Source organism: Podarcis tiliguerta, assembly GCF_965153285.1.
Source record: "Podarcis tiliguerta genome assembly, chromosome: 12".
In the NCBI taxonomy this organism is placed as follows: Eukaryota; Metazoa; Chordata; class Lepidosauria; order Squamata; family Lacertidae; genus Podarcis; species Podarcis tiliguerta.
The window spans coordinates 41,403,922-41,424,822 of NC_139545.1; the positions used below are offsets into that span (position 1 = coordinate 41,403,922).

The following is a 20,901-nucleotide window of genomic DNA, read 5'->3' on the forward strand; positions in this document are numbered from 1 at the left end:
CTTGCTGATTGACTTACTGAGAAGAAAGTGCAGGTCTGGTTATGAATTATGAGCCTCATAAATAAATGGCATGATCATGCACAGAGTGCACCTATCTCACCAATGAGGAATTTATGTTAGCATGATGATTTCACAACACCCACTGCTGTCCAAACAGAAATACATGTTCAAGCATGTATTTGAAGAAGCCCCCCCTCTTCTCAGCATTAGGCTTTGTTGCCTCAGGATTAGCAAATACATTTTTAAAAAACAGTAATTGTGAGTCTTTAAATATCCCTGCCGGTAAAAGAAAATGGTATAAGTAAAGTTTGTTTTACAAACAAGAAACTCACAGTGTGGCCAGTGATGCTACTCACACAAGAAGGCAACAAAAGAAGGATACGCAAAATGATAGAGAAGAAACCCAGCCATTTAATGCACTCATTTAGTGCACATATTTTATTCTGTAGCCATATAGCACACTTACTGTATTATAAATTGCCCCAAATTTCTTTATAGACCATAAATTAGAAGAATTAGCTCAAGAAAGAAAGCGTTTGACTGAAGATCTAAGAGAAGCTGTGCATAGTCTACATGAAATACAGCGGCGTTCTTCACAAAAAGGACAGATTGATTCTGATGGTAGGTGGACAATATATGACCTTCAGGGTTCCCCCCCCCCAAGGGTTTCTAGTGTTGTAAGCCCAATTATCAGGCTATTGAGAAAAAGGAGGTAGAAGCAAGTTAACCTATTAGTATGTGCCCTCAATCACATGTGCACGCATACATGGAGGTAATGCATGTGTCACCAATAGCAATGTATTTCTAGGGTCATAATGTGCCGTTTTCCTGTACATTTACATCAGGAGAAAATTAAAGGCTATGAAATATAGCTTTGAGTGGAAATAATACTATATTATAAACACAAGGCAGTTGATAGATATGCATAGAAGACTTTGTCAAAAGCCTTACTGAAATTAAGATACACTACATCCACAGCATTCCCCTTGTAATTCTATCAAACGAAGAAATGAGATTCGTCTGTCATGATTTGAGAAACCCATGCTGGGTCTTAGTAATCACAGCATCCTTTTCTAAGTGCTCACAGATGGACTGTTAAATTATCTCTTCAAGGAACTTTCCTAGCATCAATGTCAAGCTCACCGGTCGGTAGTTCCCTAGGTCTTCTTTTTTGCCCTTTTTGAAGATGGGGACAACATTTGCCTGCCTCCAGTCTGCAGGGACCTCACCCATTCTCCAAGAATTCTCAAAGATTATAGACAGAGGATGGCTTTTGTTCTGTGATGCTATTAGCTACAAGGTCATTTGAAACCATTTTTCAATAGGTTATTGTGTGTGTGTGTGTGTGTGTGTGTGTGTGTTTGCAGAAGAAGAATTAGAAGAATTGGCTATGAAGAAGACACAGTTGCTGCAAAAGTTGGAATCCAATCAGAGACTACTAGAAGAAGCTGAGGTTCTTGAAGCTGCTCAGCCAGGCACAATCAATAGTATGTATACAGTGATTTCTCATGATTTCTGTTAGTCTAAAACATATATAAATCTGGATTACAGCTAATCCAGGCCCTGTAGACATGGAGAAACCCACACCAGTCCAAAGAGGTGCCTGGCTACCCAAATGACCTTATTCCAAGCCCTGCCTTGATCCGTCCCCCATTGCCCCTTCAGGAGCAAAGGTCCCAGTGGGCCAGATGCTCCGAAACGGCTGTCCTTCCTCAGAGCAAGGCATTTTGGTTGAGGTAGGCATAGAGAGTGCCTGGTCTCCTGTGACTTTGCTGTAACAGCAGCAAACAATGTTTAAACTGTCAATCTTTTGGGACTCGTGGGCACATTTCCAAATCTGTGTAAACTGTTGTGGGCACAACCACAGAATGATTGCTGTGCAAGCCTGCCTAGTCACAAAGTACAATAATAAAGGTGTGTATTACCGGTAATTATTTGGCCAAAATTATTTTTTAAGCAAGCAAGTTTGATCAGTTAGATCTTGTAATTCTTGCATATTATACATTTCCTGATTCACACTGCAAATCCATATGTTACTCATCTCAACCTAAACAAGACTACCACTTTGTTCCTCCAAATAGCTCTCACACACATACAGAATCCTTCCATTGGTTCCATCCTCTCCATCACTCCTCACAGAAGTATTCTCCCCAAAGCAACTACAGTAGTACCGTGGGTTACATATGCTTCAGGTTACAGACTCTGCTAACCCAGAAATAGTGCTTCAGGTTAAGAACTTTGCTTCAGGATGAGAACAGAAATCGGGCTCCGGTTTGGGAAGGGATGTTGGAAGATCAGCTGTGTGCTGCAGGCTTTTGAGTTGTTTTCCTCCTGCCTTGCTGTTTTTTATTGATTGCCTCTCCATTTGGTGTTTTCACTTTGTGCACCATTATGAAGCTTGACAACAATAGTGCTATTGTTTGCTTTTAAAAAAACCCACAACCCTAAACAGGTCTAATAAGTATAGGCACTGCAAAGCAGGGTGGGGAATGGCTGAGACAGGACTGGCCCTGGATGTTTTGTTGCTGCAGGGAAACTTGAAAATGCCTCCCACCCACTGCCTCTTCCTCTGCAGCCACTGCTGCCTAGAGATAGCATGGAAAGTAAAGGGAAGCTGGAGAAGAGCAGGTGGTGGCAGCAAGTGCCTGGCAATGACCAGCAATGCACACCTGGCAGCAGCAAGGGGCCCAGCAGTGGCCAGATGTAAGCACCTTGCGACAATGAGCAGCAAGTGTGCTGCGTGCTTCCCTGAGGTGACTGCCTCACTGTGCCTCGTGGGTGGGCCAGCAATGGATTGAGACATTTGCTTTCTTCTCTAGAGTGTGTGCATGTTACAATATCAGTTCCTACAGTTCAATCCAAGGGTGGGGGGAAGATCAGGACACAGGGTGGAAATTTTGTGCTTTGTTTTCCCACCAGAACCTCAATATTCCAAAACCTATGCTGGTTAATTACAAATAGTTGCCACTGCCAAGCAGCAAAGTCTGCAGTTCCATGCCTCTGTGGCTTTGCCTTCATGGCTTCCTTCCTCCAGTCCTTTCCTCTCACATGTTTGCTAGTCTGCTGAGTGAGAGATACCAGCTACTCACCTCCCGCTTGCTCTGTGCAGCCACACCCCCACCATCACGATTGGTTGAGGTCAGCCATAAGCAACACTCCACCAAGTCCCAAATATGTGTCCTGCTGGCTAAAAAATGGAGCATTGGGCCTTGCCTGAAGCAACACCTTGCCTGAAGCACTTTTACACAGAAAAAAAAATACCCTTTTCCTGGGAGAAAGATGGGCTTGCTCAGGGATGAAGGCAACTGGCAGAACTGATTGGGGGAAGAAAAGTGTGCATTCTTAGCACAGAGGTCAAACTGACCTCTGGTGGGAAGCAAGTATGCCTTGCACAGGCAGTGACCATTTTAGGCATGTCCAATATGTGTGCAACCACACACGCATGCATCACACTGAGCCTGAAAGTGACCCAAAAAATCACAAAAAGGTGTGGGGCGGGGGTGGAATGAGGTGTTTGTAGGCTTTTTCAATGGTGTTTCAAATTTCAAACACACAGTGCCTTGGAATGTAACCCCCATGTAAACTGGGAGTTGCCTATACTGCAGGTTGCGACTGGAGGGTGCGGTGGGCTCTGGAAGGATGCTGCCTCTGCCCTCATTGAGGAGCTTCCACTGCTTAAACAATCAGGACTTAAAGCCGTCTAGACGGCACCAGAACCTAATCACCAAGCTCTAATATGCTACATGAAATCAATAAATGCCATTGCTTGTTTTTGTATGTCATTATAAAGAAAAAGAAAAAGAAAAAGCAAGCGCCCTGTCAGGTTTTGCATGATATCTGCACTTTCCAGGATATGTTCCAGGATATGTTCTATGAAAGACTTAGCTCTCTGTGCAATATGATGATAAAAATGCTGCACTGTGTTATAGAATTTCTGTCTGCATTACTGCGATAGTGCTAAGCATTCCTATTTAAAATGGTTAGATAATTTTGTATACTAATTGCACTTTGTAATGTTTTTATTTCAACTGCATTAATAGTGTGTTATGAATTGGCCTGAAATTGTTTTGTAGAGCATAAACTAAAGGAGGTAGCTGAGGAAAGAAAACGTTTGACTGCAGAACTAGAAGAAATTCTACACAAGATGGTACTAAAAGATGTACAGCTTCAGGTTTCAAAACCACCTGGTAAATACTGATTAAATTACACTTGTAGGTGCTTAAGTCTGCATACTGTTCCAGGAGTTGCAAGCTTAATTAAAGTGAATAAAGAATGTGTCAGACCACAAACTAAATATATGGCATAATGCGTTTCCAAATTTTCTTAGAAATTTGTTATAATTATATATTTTTTAGATTTTACATTGTATTTTATGTTGATTTAATCCACTATATTAACTTTTAAAGATATTTACGTACTTAAGATACTTAGGTGGACAATTGGCATACAAATATTGTAAATAGATAAAAGGTCAACTTTTGTATTTTCACCCTAGGCGCCCTACAATTTTTGACACTTTCAGAAGAATTTCAGTTAGCCTTTACCCCTTGCTTTAAAAGCTGCAAGGATGGATAAAATTTGTCTTGTTACAAAAGAAGCAAGTTTTTACATTTGAGTATGTTTCTTCATTTTATGTGAAAATGGGTGATATCCAAGTTCATCATACTCTGAGTAGATCCATTGAAATGAAGGGACTTGTGAGTCTACTTTGAGTATACCTTAGTTGGATATCATCCTCACTTAACAGTTAGGACATATTTTTCAAGAAATAATTCTAAAATATTCCTATTCACAGAGAAGGAATTATATAAATTGTCAGAGTGGAAGCAACATTTATTGGACAATTTGGAATCCAACCTGAAAGAGCTAGAAGAAGCTTGGGCTCTTGCAGCTACCCAACCAGGCCCTAGCAGTGGTATGTATATGATTATTTTTGCTGCTAGTTCTATTAATATCTTAAAGATACAAACCTGAAATGCAATGTCCTTCTATTTCAGTAGATATTATCTACTGATACAGATATTCAGTAATCTGCTGTTCTACAACTCAGACAGAACAGCCATGATGAGCAGTCAAATATTTTAGAAAGTTCACGAATCTAGTTGGCTTTGTAAGTCTCTAGGAATAGAACCTATTGTTTTCCATCCTGACAGGGACATTAGAATGTAGAAATCTGTGTCTTCAAAAGGTAATACTGACCATCGTGACCTTTGAGTTCTTTCTCCTTCTGTTGAATATTAGACATTCACATTCCTTTATTATATGGAAAGCACATAACATATTAAGTACAAAAAGACATGACAACAACAGTGAAAATGGTGCTTACTTGAGTGGGTAGGTAATGAGATTAATCTACAGCTGGGCAAAAAGAAGAGCACAGTTTCAGCCAAAATTAAACCATTCTTAGTCCAATTGGCAATTCTACTCCAGTTGTCCTTTCTTATGAATACATAAAATCACTGCTGATTAATGATAGAGGTTTTTTTTTACTCACTATCTTTCAGCTTGGATTTGCAACACTGCTTGTGTTATTTCATATTTAACAGAGTTGAATGGTAACTTGAGACATTTTAAACATTCAAATGATTTTTGTTGAGGAAAAAGGAGTTAACAGTCAAACACAGAAAAAATACTTAATGCAGCAACTTCAGAAAGACAAATGGTCGTTAGGTTTAAATGTATTGCATTTATGTAATATAATATTAATTGTATTATCTAATATTAAAGTTCATGCCAACATCCTTAGTAATATCCTTCAAGTGTTTCTAAAGAAATTGTGGAAAATTGTCATGTAGATAATCTATTAAAGAAGTTAAATGAGGAAAGAAAGACTTTGATTGAAAACCTGGAAAGAGTTGTGGAAGATTCACAGAAAATGAAATCTCGTCTTTCTGAGACAGGTGGAGTAATAAGACCCATTGGTGAGTACATAATAAATGTGTTTGTACATAATCACAAGTATTATAACTATAGTAATCAAAACAATCTAGAGATTATTATGTATTGAAATATTGCCAAGAACATATTATGTACTGTCATTGTACTCTATATATAGTCTCAGAAACTACTTTTCACAATTTATGATCTCCTATGATTCTAGCTGTAAAAATAACATTTAAAACTATGTTTTAATTTTTTAAAACATCTTCATTTTTAGAAAGGGATTTAAGTCAGCTTTTACAGAAGAAAAAACTGTTTTTGGAACGCTTGGAGTCAAATCTCAAAAACTGGCTAGAAGCACAAACACTTGCAGCTACTCAACCAAGCAGTATCAATGGTAGGTATATCATAGGTTTAAATATCAGCAGCAGCTGTTGTAGGAGGTGTAATCTCAATTGTCTGCAATGCCCTCAGGAATGCCCAGTGAAGAGACATTCATGAAATAATAAACTTCTGTTTCCACCCCCAGCCTATTGACCAAAATGTATTTAAAATATATATTTAGAAACATTTTTTACAATAAAAGTTGTCATTTTATCCGGGACTGTTATTTAAAACTGAGGTTGTAAGTGAATTATTCTACCTTTCTCAGAATCCCGATTGGATCCCTTCCAGTCGGGATTCAGGCCTCATCATGGGACTGAAACTGCCTTGGTCGCACTGGTTGATGATCTCCGGCGGGCTAGGGACAAAGGTGAGAGCTGTTTCCTAGTTCTGCTGGATCTCTCAGCGGCATTTGATACCATCAACCATAACATCCTTCTGGACCGTCTTGAGGGGCTGGGAGCTGGGGGCACTGTCATACAGTGGTTCCGCTCCTTCCTCCTGGGCCATGTTCAGAAAGTGGTGGTGGGGGATGAGTGTTCAGACCCCTGGGCTCTCACTTGTGGGGTGCCTCAGGGTTCTGTCCTCTCCCCCATGCTTTTCAACATTTACATGCAGCCACTGGGAGAGATCATCTGGAGGTTTGGGCTGGGTGTTCATCAGTATGCGGATGATACCCAGCTCTACCTCTCTTTTAAATCAGAACCAGTGAAGGCAGTGAAGGTCCTGTGTGAGTGTCTGGAGGCGGTTGGAGGATGGATGGCAGCTAACAGACTGAGGTTGAATCCTGACAAGACAGAAGTACTGTTTTTGGGGGACAGGAGGCGGGCAGGTGTGGAGGATTCCCTGGTCCTGAATGGGGTAACTGTGCCCCTGAAGGACCAAGTGCGCAGCCTGGGAGTCATTTTGGACTCACAGCTGTCCATGGAGGCACAGGTCAAATCTGTATCCAGGGCAGCTGTTTACCAGCTCCATCTGGTACGTAGGCTGAGACCCTATCTGCCTGCAGACTGTCTCGCAAGAGTGGTGCATGCTCTGGTTATCTCCCACTTGGACTACTGCAATGCGCTCTACGTGGGGCTACCTTTGAAGGTGACCCGGAAACTACAACTAATCCAGAATGCGGCAGCTAGACTGGTGACTGGGAGCGGCCGCCGAGACCATATAACACCGGTCTTGAAAGACCTACATTGGCTCCCAGTACGTTTTCGAGCACAATTCAAAGTGTTGGTGCTGACCTTTAAAGCCCTAAACGGTCTCGGTCCAGTATATCTGAAGGAGCGTTTCCACCGCCATCATTCTGCCCGGACACTGAGGTTCAGCTCCGGGGGCCTTCTGGCGGTTCCCTCACTGCGAGAGGCCAAGTTACAGGGAACCAGGCAGAGGGCCTTCTCGGTCGTGGCGCCCGCCCTGTGGAACGCCCTCCCATCAGATGTCAAAGTGATAAACAACTACCTGACATTCAGAAGACATCTGAAGGCAGCCCTGTTCAGGGAAGTTTTTATTATGTGACATTTTAGTGTATTTTTCATCTTTGTTGGAACCCGCCCAGAGTGGCTGGGGAAACCCAGCCAGATGGGCGGGGTACAAATAATAAATTATTATTATTATTATTATTATTATTATTATTATTATTATTATTAGTTTTATATGCAACAGCTAACATGTTCCTTTTTAGATATGGCTGTCTTTATTCTAGAACAAATGAGAATGAAGAGAAAGCATCACTGACAGTACAAGAGAAACAAGCAACACAAAAATCACCCACCCCAACTTCGAATTTGGTTGCTAACTTCTTTCCCCTTGAGGAATATTTGTGCCTCAGTTGTACTTGCTTGCAACTGTATACCTATTGTACAGTAGAGTAGAATTATTTATTCCTAAAGACAAATGACACCTTGTGGGATAATCATCTTACAGTTTGAAGGCTATGTTAAGAAATACATTTCTATTGTTGCTAAAACCTTCTTTCCCCCCGTTTTTTGTAGAGAAAAAATTTCAACACCTCACTGAACAAAGAAGGCTTTTGGCTGCAGGCCTGGAAGCAATTATTCAAGATATACAAAATATACAGGATACTTCTTCAGAAAAACAAATGAAAGACAGAGGTGAATATAGAATATGTGACATATTTAATTGCAGAATCCATTCTTTCATTAGTGGAGGTAATTATTGAAGGTTACAGTGTCACTTTGTGATTGAAGGCAGGTGAAGTGGGCAGCTCCCAGAATCCAGTTCAATTTCCTGCTTTTGTTGAAATGGTTGCATTTATATCTAGCTCCCTCTTTACTTAGGCTATTTCTATTTCCTTTTAAAAAAATTTCCTAAGCTTGTTCCTCTTGTTCTTCCATTTCCCCACCACACTACTCTTTCTCTGGAACTGCTTGTGGTTTGCCCCAGTGTATCTTCTCCACCCTTACCCCTCTGGTCTTCCTCTTTTCTCTGAGAAGCCCTCTGATTTCTGTTTTTCCATGGCTCTCTTGCCCCGTTTCTTTCAAAACTCAGAATCAAGAATAAAGAAATCTCTCTCTCCCTCCCTCCCTCTCTCTCTCTGGCCCTCCTTCCTACCTTAGCCATTTTAGCAGAAGGAAGGATAGCATGTGTGATGGTTTTTTCCGCTGTACCTAACCTCTCTCTTATCTGTGAATCCTGAATGTGAGAGTAGGGAGTGGAGTGAAGGTTCATAAGTAGAAGAGCAAATCTCTCATCCATTATTCCTACTTTGTTCCTTTAGTATGCAGAGTTTGGGGGGCAGTTGATATTAACAACAACCTTGCTGAGCCCCCTTCTGCACCTTCTAAGGGAGCAGCAGTAATAGTTGAACCAAAGCCTTCTGTGAAATCACTTCCAGTTCCCAGTCCTTTCAAAACCGTAGCCAAGGCTGAATAGTACTCCCCTTTATTAGTCTGTTTCTATGGCTGACAAATTTGGTAATTTAGAGTTTGAATTTATGGACATGCTGAAGCTTCCAGCCATTGACACACTTGTTTCTTAATTCATTGCCTAAAGGAATTCCTCCTGCCTAAATATGAGGATGCCCAACTTCTACTGAGAGGAGGCTGGACTTGCTCTCTGCAGGTTTCATGAGACAGCAGCCCTAACCATGTATACTTCTTGCTTTGCTTCTATGTTAACTTGAGCTTCCCTAATATGGCTGGATGACCTTCTTGGCAACCCTCATCAGGACCAGCCCAGATATACAGAGCAACAGCTTTTGTGGATGATGCCACACTTGGCAGCACACAATTTGCAGCTCACTCTCTGGTGTCAGAAGGAGAACCTATGGTTGAAGGACTGGAATGCTGATATAAGTTGACTTATAGGGCAAATTTTCAGGGAATATGCCCTTAAAGATAGCTTAGTTAAATCTTGCAACAGAAGGAGATTCTTGTCTTTTCTTGCCTGGAGAGCTATTTCTTTTGTTGTTTTCCTTCATATGACATTCATGGCTTTTGTCCCAGGGCATGGATTCCATACCCAACCACTCTTGCTGAAACTAATCTTACTGCTCTGCAAGGCCCCAGCAAGATCCTAACACTGGTAGAGGGTAGACCCCCTCTAAAGGGGGTCACAGCAATGATGCTAGTCTGCATCCAGTGGGAGGTAGTCTTCAGTCTTCAAATGTCTGGCAAGCCCAAGACCTTGGACAGATGGGTACTCAACTTCAGGGCTACAGGATTTATTTTCTAGCCCATCGCCAACACCTTGCTTTGTACAATCTCTGGTTTCCAAATGACCAAAGAAGGAATGCCACCCAGCACCTTTGGAACATGGCAGAAATTGCACCAGTTACTTCAGGGGGACTCCTTCTTCAACATCTAATGGTGCTGAAGTCTCTAAGGCAGCTACACAAGCATCACCTAGCTCCTTTACTAGAAACTACAGAATTGACCCAGAAATCGTAGATCCTGCCCAACATAGGGAAGCTTAATATCACCCCTAAATCTCATAAATAACTACATAAATAAAAATAAAGATGACCTTCTACAGCAACACGAGAAAGAATTGCTGGTTCCTATCTGAATGGTAATTCTGTGTTGCTTGCAAAGGTCATGAGACCTCACCCTAGTTTCTTGACCGCTCATTTAAGTTACTTAGTTTTTAAGTTTTCTAAAAAATATGTAAAATGTTTAGAATTCTAAACATTTTTCTAAGCTGGTAGGTATTCTCTTCCGCTTTTCTGTGTTTTGTCTTGTGCAGCTGATTTGTTTGAGCTTGATAAGGATGCAAATAGGATTCTGGAAGGTGCCTACTTCTATCAAATTCTCTTTCCTGCCTTCAGCTACAAGGTGGTGCCTACGGAACTGCCATTCAGATAAGAACTAACGGTTCTTTATCACAGCTAAATGTCACTCTGCATCTCATATAATTCAAGTAGCAGAGAAGCATGTAAAACAATTTTTTAGCTATTAATTGCTTTTTTGTGTTAATTTTTTTTTATTGATTCATTTCAAAAGAAAAGTGCAAATATAACCAAAATAAAGAAAATATAGAATCAAAAATGTAAACCATAAAGCATCACAGCCTATAAGGGCAAATGTACAAAGATATAACACATATCCAAAGGGATAATAAAGTATTAAAGTATTAAACTCATACACAGGTTCCCATTGCAAATAATAAAAATATATAAAAGTATTCTCCACCATTGAGTTCTATAATTATTAAGCATAAAGGTTCTATATAGTCTTACGTGAGCCAGATATTTGCATATCCTCATGGTACTGAGTGACCATGTGCCTCAATAGTTGTATAAGAAATAAAATAATGTCATATATTCATTCTAAATAAACCATTCATTTGAGCTCTGTCCTTTAGATATTTTTAGTTTGTGAGAGATGTTTTCAAGAAAGGCAATTTGCCAAACTTCAGCTAATATTTGTAAAATATTTTTTTGTAGAAATGGCTTTGAAACAACTACATGAAAAAAAGAAAGTGTTTTTGGAAAATTTGAGAACAAATTTTAGAGAACTGCAAGAAGCCAAGGCTCTTGCAGCTGCCGAGCCAGGTGAAATCAGTGGTAAGTATTTTACTGGGCAATCCAAGTCATGGGAATGTGTCAAACAGCTCAGCCACCAGTGATCCACCAACATAATAACCACAGCATCCAAACAGCATTTGGTGGAGTAGTCACTAGCACAACATGCCTATGACTGTATGATATCCACATGCTGCTCTGTGTTGCTTCTGCTCAGCCTCCAGCTGACTCTGCCCCTCCAGTCCACCCTCTCATTACTGCTGTAACTTTCCATTTCTTCTATGCACACTTCCTTCCTGCCCAGTATACTGCCAAAACACTCCTCTCTCTACCACTACTATGTCCTGGCAACCACTACTGCACACAGGCACTGTTGTCGGAGTCCATTATCGCCCTTGTCACCTCTTGAACTTTGACTCCTACTTGTTTGCTGTCTGGTTCCCCACCCTTAGGTTACCCCAAGGTTGAGCTACCCTTCCACTGGTGTTGTGCCAGGTAGCCTAACCGCAACTGCTGAGCCAGGGTTTCTCTCCCTCCCTTGCTGCCTGTGAACTTTGCCTCTGTGATTTGCTGAGGGTCTTCCTTCCCTGTGCTGAGCCTGTCTCTTCCTGTGACCCTTTGCCTGTGTGTTTGTTTCGAGTCCTCCATCTCTGGCTGGAGTGCACTTTTTATCCCACTGGGCTATGTGCTCCTGCAGCAGGGGATGCTGGGAGCCAAGTCTGCCAGGACTGTTGCAGGAGTACTGTAGGGGGAACCCAAGTTGTGCAAAAGTGAACTTGTCAAAGAATAAGATAGGCATAATGTGAACAGTTTTTTAAATTGAATATTGTTTGCAGTATGTCTTGATTTGTGTGTGAAGAGTAGTAGTGGCAGTTGGGGGTCTCCATCCCAGTGGAGCAGTGCTGGGCCACACCAAAACCACTGGATTCTTGGTGGGACAGCACTTGTTGCAAAGCAGCCTGTGAACACGAGTTGAGGGAGGCAACTGCATAGTGGCTAGAATCACAGTGGGGAGGATTGCATGGGGAGCCAGAGCAGTTGTAGCTCATCCGGGGTATTTGCCAGTGCTGCCAGCTCTCCATGTGAGGGGTTATTATCTATTATTTATCTATTAAATTTGTATATGGCTCTTCATCTGAGGATCACAGGGTGGTTTACAACAAAAAATGTATACCATAGCAACAAACAATATTCCACCCTTGCCCCCCAATATTATTTATCTTGGGTTCTGGGTGGCTCAGCAGACTGATCTTGTGGATCAGCTTTGTGACAGCCTGTGAGTGTACCATGAGAGTGTTTGAAAGGTGCTCTTTGTTGTCCAGAGAGCTGCTGCCAGGTGCTTGCTTGGGATTGAGGCTTGAGAGATTTGTATTAGTGATAGTTGTCTTCCCTCTTGTATGCTAGTGAGGTGAACTCCGCTCAAAGTGTGACATCTCTTTTGCAAAGTGCCCAATATTTGTGCCCAGTGCCCCTGAGAGTGCACAGTGCCCTTCCACTGTAGTGATCTCATCCTGAAGCCCCACTCTCATGATGAAAGTCCTCACAAAGTTCTTCTCTGTGTTTACAAGTCATGTGAGTTGTGCTTGATACATGCAAGATTTACGTCCTTCTGGTGCTATGATTGGCTGCAGGGTTCTGCAGCATTTGAAGTGCTCCCATAACATCATAGGCATGGCCAGCAAGTGGGGGGGTATCCTTTTTCTTCTAAATTAGGGTTTCCCAAACTTGGGTCTCTGGCTGTTTTTAGATTTCAGTTCCCATCATCCCTGAACATTGGTCCTGCTAGCTAGGGTTGATGGGAGTTGCAGTCCAAAAACAGCTGGAGGGCCAAGTTTGGGAAATCCTGTTCTACATCATACCCATGTAGGTTCTGAGCATCATGCTTCACATTTTTCACATGTGAAAAGGGTATTTTGTGGTACCTGACAACCAGCTGGTTATTGGGAACCTTTGGAAAGTGAAGTACCTGGGGATTAACATGACAGCTAAAAATGGGAACTTATTTAAAGACAATTATGATAAATGTTGGACGGAGGTGAAGAAAGATTTAGAAACTTGGTCAAATCTGAAGCTTTCACTGTTAGGCCGTATTGCTGTGATAAAAATGAATGTATTGCCTAGAATGTTGTTTTTATTTCAGACATCGCAAATTATTGACAAAATGGACTGTTTCAAGAAGTGGCAGAAAGATATTTCTAGATTTGTCTGGCAGGGCAAAAAGCCAAGAATAAAATTTAAAATACTAACTGATGCAAAAGAAAGAGGAGGCTTTGCCCTGCCAGACCTAAAACTTTACTATGAATCAGCAGCTTTCTGCTGGTTGAAGGAATGGCTGCTTCTTGAAAACACAGACATTTTGGATTTAGAAGGATTCAATAATGTTTTTGGTTGGCATGCATATCTATGGTATGAAAAGGTTAAAGTGCATAGAATGTTCAAAAATCATATTGTCAGGAAAGCATTGTTTAATGTTTGGACAAGGTATAAAGATCTACTTGAAAACAAAACCCCAAGGTGGTTGTCACCAATGGAAGCAAAAGCTCTAAAAAAGCTCAATATGGAGGCCGAATGGCCAAAATATTGGGAAATTTTGGAACAGGAGGGAGACAAACTAAAACTGCAGAGTTTTGAAAAACTAAAAAGCAAAGTGCGAGACTGGCTTCATTATTATCAGATAATGGAGGCATATAAATTGGACAGAAAAATTGGCTTCCAGGTGGAAAAATCAAAATTGGAAACAGAACTGCTAGAACCCAAAACTAAAATCTTGTCAAGAATGTATAACTTGCTGTTGAAATGGAATACTCAGGATGAAACAGTAAAATCTGCTATGATTAAATGGGCACAAGATGTTGGACATAACATAATGATGGCTGACTGGGAACAGTTATGGACCACTGGTATGAAATTCACGGCATGTAATGCCTTAAGAGAGAATATTATGAAAATGATATACAGATGGTACATGACACCAGTCAAGCTAGCAAAAAACTATCATTTGCCCGATAATAAATGTTGGAAATGTAAGGAAACTGAAGGTACATTCTTTCACCTTTGGTGGACATGCCCAAAGATTAAGACCTTCTGGGAAATGATCTATAATGAAATGAAAAAGGCGTTTAAATACACCTTCCCAAAGAAACCAGAGGCCTTTCTCCTGGGCATGGTTGGCCAACAGGTGCCAAAGAAGGATAGAACTTTCTTTATGTATGCCACAACAGCAGCAAGAATACTTATTGTGCAGTATTGGAAGACACAAGAACTACCCACTCTGGAAGAATGGCAGATGAAGGTGATGGACTACATGGAATTGGCAAAAATGACTGGCAGAATCAGAGACCAGGGAGAAGAAACGGTGGAAGAAGATTGGGAGAAATTTAAAGACTATTTACAGAAATATTATAAGATTAATGAATGTTAGAATGACATCGGATTGAGCTTAAAAGGTTATTAGCAACAAAGTGGTGAATGTGTATGGAAAATTCAAAGGTTAAAAGGTGTAAAATTAAAAGGTTTAACATATTAAGATATTAAGAAAAGATTAAGATATATTAAGATATTAAGATAAAGATTAAGTTAAGATAGAGGGAAGGAATTTGCTGATTAAATATATGAACTGGAATACAGTGAGGGGAGGTCTGGGGAAGTCTGGGAAATAAGTAAACGCAAGGAATATTATGAAAATGCAATTGTTTTTATTTGTTTTTTTGTGTTGTTGTTCTTGTTGTTTTGTACTTTTGTATCTTTGTATTTCTCTTTTGTTTTTTCCTTTTATGTAAAAACTTTAATAAAAAATATTATTAAAAAAAGAGTTATTGGGAACCTTTGAAGTAGTAAGCAAAGTACAAACCCAGCACTAAGCATGACTGATCTCTCTTCACCTCACCTGATGAAAAGGGAGAGCAATCCTGTTTGCTTCAGTTGCTCCATAACAATATGACATGTGGAACCAAAAAGTTTCCCCATCCCTGAGTTAAGCCATGATAACAAGTGATTGATGTTTTGGTATTTTTTTCAAATTGAACTGAATAAAGGTTGCAACACAAGTATTGTGCAACAACCACCTCCCATGTTCACTTACTCACACACAGAAGCAGATACTAGTGTGCTCCCAATTGTACACTGGCAACGGAAAGTAGGTTTCCATTCTACTATCCATCAGCTGGTATGTAGGACCTTGGATCTAAGTAATCCTTTCTGGCAACAGTCCAAGAATCCTCTGTCTGTGTGTCTTACAGTTCCTTTTACTGCACAGTTACCATTATACTTTTCTCATCTGTTATGCCTAATGCCTAAATTGTTCAATCTATAATCTACATCCTTTTCAAAAAAATTGGTATATCTCACCTTTTATGTTAGTGTAAAATAAATACATTTTGAGTTATGTTATATTCCTTTTTGTAGAGCTAAAGGTACAAGAGCTCATTCAGCAAAGAAGACTTTTGACTGCAGGTTTAGATGCAATTATGCAAAGCATGCAAGAGATAGAAAATCTTATTGCAGGCAATGTGGAAGTAGCAAAACCCAGTGGTGAGTATGAAATTTAAAAAGTCATCAGACATGCAATACTTCAGAATCCTATTTTCACCTAAGTAGTATGTGATAGAATGATGTGCTCAAAAATGTTCATCTCAGCTCCATACTGGCAAACCTCCCTGATATGGACAGGGCCAGTTGCACTCCACAAGGGCTGTTGCTTCTTTCACTGCATTCCTCCATGGAATCCTGTTGCCAGACTTCTGACATAGTTACAGCCCTTATCAGTGGACACTTCCAACAAAACTGTGCTCAGCTCTGTAGTCTTAACAGCAGTGCTGATTCTAGTAAGTTTGCTACTCTATCCATATGTGTGAATGTACAGAGACCATGAATAAGAACAGGGTGATTGCCTGCAGTTGTAGTTCTGCAGTTGTTTGTGCCACTATATTGGTCAAGAATTTGAGCTGTACCCCTGCTGCATCTGCATGGAGGGAAGGGCATCTACCAAAAATCTAGTTTAGCTTTGGAATCTTCCCAAATGCACAGTGTGTGTGTGTGTGTGTGTGTGTATACAAATGACAACCTGTTACTATTTATCTTTGTAGAAATTGAATTTGACAAAATATATGAGAGAAGAACATTACTTTTGGAAAACATGGAAATAAATCTGCAAGAGCTGAAAGACCTTGCAAAAGGTGGTGTAAGTGGTAAGTAAAGTCTTAAATTTTAGTATGTTGGGCATTGCTTGGGCACCTGCCCCCAATCAATAAAAATCAATACAAATCTGAAGTTCTGCCTCCCTTAACGAAAGCCTGCCAACATAACAAAAATCCTGGCTATGCCCATGTTCTGAGAGTTATATCCAGAGCAAATGTGAGACAGAAGTTGTGTACTCCTGCTCCGTAGAACTCTTTGTGTTTGAAGCCATATACATGTGACATTAGCTACAATTCATATCTATCCTGTAGAGTCTTTAGAAATACTGCTGTTTGATGCCTTTTCCTTTAAACCAGTTTTCATAAAATGCACTTCTCAGTTAAACTGAGGTGTGTATATTTAAGACAGTCTGTTGAGTAGGCAGTCTGGTTCTGTGGTATGGATGCTATTGAGTACCACTACCTAAGATAATGTTATTTTTTATTAATAATCTTTATTTATTTTCATTTTGTATGTCCAAACAAATGCTGTAAAGAAAGAAAAATATGACCAATAACAGAAAAAGGACGGTCGATCTTACTTGAATAGTAGATTTATTAGGTGGATGATGGGGTATTCGGATTGGACTGTTCCTCTTGCACGAGACTCAGGCAGGAACAAAGAATTGTGGGAGGTAGATCATTTCTCTTCAGTTTTTCGGACTCGCCAAGCAGGAGCATTTTCACAAGAATCTCAAAACCCATTAAACATATGGCCTACATGGGTAGATCTTACTGATAACCCATGAAAACCATGGCTCTTAGAACGGGAGGAATGACTTGAAAGATTGTGACAAGGAATAGAGGACCCTGCTGGGTTTAGATGCTTTGTCTTTTCTTTTACTTTCTTCTGCGTAGAACTACTCAAGCCTTGCAGAAACTCTGAGGAAACCATGAATATTTTCCCTTTGCCATGAAAGCAGACTGCGGGAGGGAAATAAGCAGCTGAAGGGAACTGCTGATTTCAATATTACTGTAGGCAAGATGTGCCTCAATAGCCCTTTGTGCTGCTGAAGTGGACAGGACTCACTGACATCTCTCCTTTGTGCCGCTGCTGCGGACAGGAGAAAGATGATTTAATGCTGTGTTTTCTGTTGACTCCCCCCCCCCCCCAACCAGCAAAACCACAATTGTTGAAGTAAAGCCGGTGCGCTGAGTAAAAGGTCCAAAGGATGCTGAGGCAAACATGCAGAGCGGCTGTTAGTTGACAAAGCACATGGTTGTTGCATCAAGCAGCCCACGCCACAAAAATCATTAATGAAAATGATCCAACCACTGAAACAGCAACTGCCAGCAACAAGAACATAAAAAACAAGAAGGGAGCAAAGTAAAAAATAGAAGTAAAGCAACTGAACACAGAATAGCGAAAGACCTGTAGCAAGGAGAAAGAGTGTTTTGTTTTAACCTTGGCGGAGGACATGTAAAAGTTGTGGGACATCTACCTCCCACAGTTCTTTGCTCCTGTCTGAGTCTTGTGCAAGAGGAACAGTCCAATGGGAATACTTCATCGCCCACTGTCATAAATGGAACAAATCAAGACAATGTTATTTTAAATTGTGTTTGTTACATTTTTATTGATTTTTCTACATACTCTTCATAAAGTCTCACATTGCACAACCTTTAGAGGTTTAGACAGCACTCTAGCCTGTGTCTTCAAGCAGCTCATATATATTTATTTATATGGGCTTACTGCATCCAATTGCTTTTGATGCATAAAATCTTTGCCAATCTGTACAATCTGTACCAATTAGTACTTGGGTACTAATGATTTCTGTCCACTATTAGATACTAAAATGAATTTGTACAATGTGGCTGGTAAAACGGTTTTGCAGCTATCTGGGCACATGGTATTAAAATTTAGTCAGCTTCAGTGCAACGTGCCCTCTGTAACAGCACCATTTTTTTAGTTTACTTTTGTAGAGAACAGTTCTGAAAATGTAATTAGTAACTATCTTTTATCCAGAGAAGAAAATACAGGCGATAAGTGAGAAAAGAAACCGCTTGGTTTCTAGTTTTGAGGCAATTCTTCAAAATATGGAAGAAGCACTTAGTTTAGACCAAGGAGCAAGGACAAGACCTGATGGTAAGTCCAAAACAAAATTCCATGGAAATGGTGCTTCAGAGACATTGTCACAATAACTTCTGATTGCAGTTTGCTTAAAACCTAGAGCATTTTGTTCTACAATACCTTTTCTGAGGATAATGTTTATTGACAGTAAATGCTGTTGTCTCTTGATTTTACTGTTTTATCTTTGGTAAATCATTTCGAGTTTTTTTTTACAAGCAAGCAGGGTATAATTCTTTATTAAATATATAAATAAATACATAAATAAATATCTCTATCCTCACAATGAGAACACAATCCTGTTTTCATGGACGACCAACTGAAAGGATGACAGGTTGCATTTTCTGCTGTTCTTTTCTATAGCTCTGAAAAATGCCAAATAGGACTTGCCATCCTACTATTTCAGAATTCTCTTTGCTACAGAATCTCAATGTTACATGATTCTAGTTTTAAAGGAAATAATAAATATTAATAAATATTGCTTTCTGTTATTGAATATAACCATTTTTACATTTCCTAGAGAGAAATATCAGTGATCTCATAGAACTTTCCAATCTAGAATCAAAACTGGATGAGATGCAAAATCTAGGAGTTTTTTCAGCCTTTCAACTGGATACTATAAGTGAGTAAAGAATTAACACCTTGTGTATACAGTAGCAGGTATTCCAAACTGGATTTAGGCTGTGGTTTGCCTTTTTAAAAAACAACTGGTCTATAAAGAACACAATATAATTTCCTTAGTAGATAAATGCAAAAACCACTATTATATATAACAAAACATCTTTAAAGACATTTTTTTCTTCATTTAGTTCATTAACGTCTATTTTATTTTGTTAGGGAAAAAAATGTGCAAACTAAAAGAACAAAAAAAGAAATTGATTAGTAAATGGGAAAAATATTTTCTAAAAGAGTATCCAGAAGGATATATACCTGAACGTAAGTACAAATATGATTATATTATTGGGTTATTGGCAATTTTAATGTCTTATAATTAATTCCTGTCGAGTATTTTTGTTCACCTGTGAACGTTAGTCAAGAAACAGCATTTTAAATGCATTATACACATGCAACACCAAAGGGTATTTTTCTTTTGTTATAACAATTTAATTTTTTGACTTATTTGTAGTGTTTTTTCCTGTGTGTAGATCCACCTCTGGTCAATAATATTCTGCTTCTTCAGGTGTATCTGAAGAAGTGTGCATGCACACGAAAGCTCATACCAAATTCTGCTTCTTGTAAGCCAAGGATGGGGAACCTCCAGGCCATCAGCTATTTCTGGACTGCAGATCCCCATCATCCATGACAATTGGCTATGCTGATTAGGGCTGATGGGAGATATAATCCTACCACGTTTGGAGAGCCACAGGTTTTCTCATTCCTGTTGTAATCCTTCTTTTCCATCCTCTTTCCTACCTAGTTTACTGTAACTGTACTAAAATGTTCAGTGCTGTTTTTCTAGAAAAAGAGGTTCTGGAACTCACCATGAACACATCCCTTGTTCTATTATAATGACAATGGCACCCATCTGAGAGGTGCTAGAACTGAGTTCCAATGAGTTCTAGCTGAAAAAAGCCCTGAGAATGTTCAACACAACTACACGTGTCTTCAACTTTGGGGCATTGCCTTTTTTAATTCCCTGCTACCAGCTTGCAGATATAACATGTAAATGTATTGTGATAGAAGGTGAACTAGCATGATTTACTAATCATTATTACCTGATAGTTTTTCTTCCCTTCCTTACCATGCTTCCAGCTCCCTACTACCTCCTCCCTGCCATGGGGAAGCCCCACCCCATAGCTCCTCATAGTAACTGTATCTTGGAATTCCTTTGAAGCAACTCTCTCCAGCATTCCCTCTCCCACCTCCTTGTGCTGACTTACCTGATGGAATGCACATATTCACCATAACTTCTGTAAGTTAATAGGTGCCAGGTGAAAGCACTCCTCTTCTCCCAGGCCTTTGGGCAAATTAAACTATCTGCGGCTTTTAAATGTGTGTGTATTGTTTGGTTTGCATTTTTGTGGTTTTACACTGTACACCAGGGTGTATGGGATGTTAGAGGAGGGGTAGTACCTTTGGTGGGGGAATCATAGTGCTCCTTCTGGGGTAGTTTGACCACCTTTGTCCCCCACCCTGCACTCAGCTCTCACCTGTGGCTCATAGAAGCTGTCAGCATGCAACAGCAGCCACACCCTGGGAAGGGCTTTGACTGGCTGGCTAAACCAGATGAGAGTAGTAGATGGCCTCAAACCACCGTTGAGTTAGGGACTTCCCATGCATGTGAAGGCAGGCTCTGGTGGATTGAGTAGATGAGACCAATCGTGGATACAACAGTCAAGAAAGCAGCTTCTGCACAAGCTGTAGAGGGAAGTGAGGAGCAGGTGGGGCTCATCAACTTGGGGAAGTAGCCCATCTAAGAG

The 20,901-nt window shown here is 40.2% G+C and overlaps 1 protein-coding gene across 5 annotated transcripts in view; it reads left to right on the top strand.

Moving 5' to 3' along the window:
* Positions 1–20,901, top strand: part of CCDC7 (coiled-coil domain containing 7) — a 143,166-nt gene that overhangs the window by 104,261 nt on the left and 18,004 nt on the right. For all 5 annotated transcript variants that reach the window (XM_083405869.1, XM_083405873.1, XM_083405872.1 and 2 more), the window contains 13 exons: positions 499–621; positions 1,368–1,487; positions 4,074–4,187; positions 4,796–4,915; positions 5,796–5,921; positions 6,158–6,277; positions 8,253–8,372; positions 11,165–11,284; positions 15,647–15,772; positions 16,327–16,428; positions 18,380–18,499; positions 19,002–19,103; positions 19,319–19,417. In XM_083405869.1, coding sequence (XP_083261995.1) covers positions 499–621; positions 1,368–1,487; positions 4,074–4,187; positions 4,796–4,915; positions 5,796–5,921; positions 6,158–6,277; positions 8,253–8,372; positions 11,165–11,284; positions 15,647–15,772; positions 16,327–16,428; positions 18,380–18,499; positions 19,002–19,103; positions 19,319–19,417 — 1,512 coding nt within the window. The remainder of the gene's footprint in view (positions 1–498; positions 622–1,367; positions 1,488–4,073; positions 4,188–4,795; positions 4,916–5,795; positions 5,922–6,157; positions 6,278–8,252; positions 8,373–11,164; positions 11,285–15,646; positions 15,773–16,326; positions 16,429–18,379; positions 18,500–19,001; positions 19,104–19,318; positions 19,418–20,901) is intronic.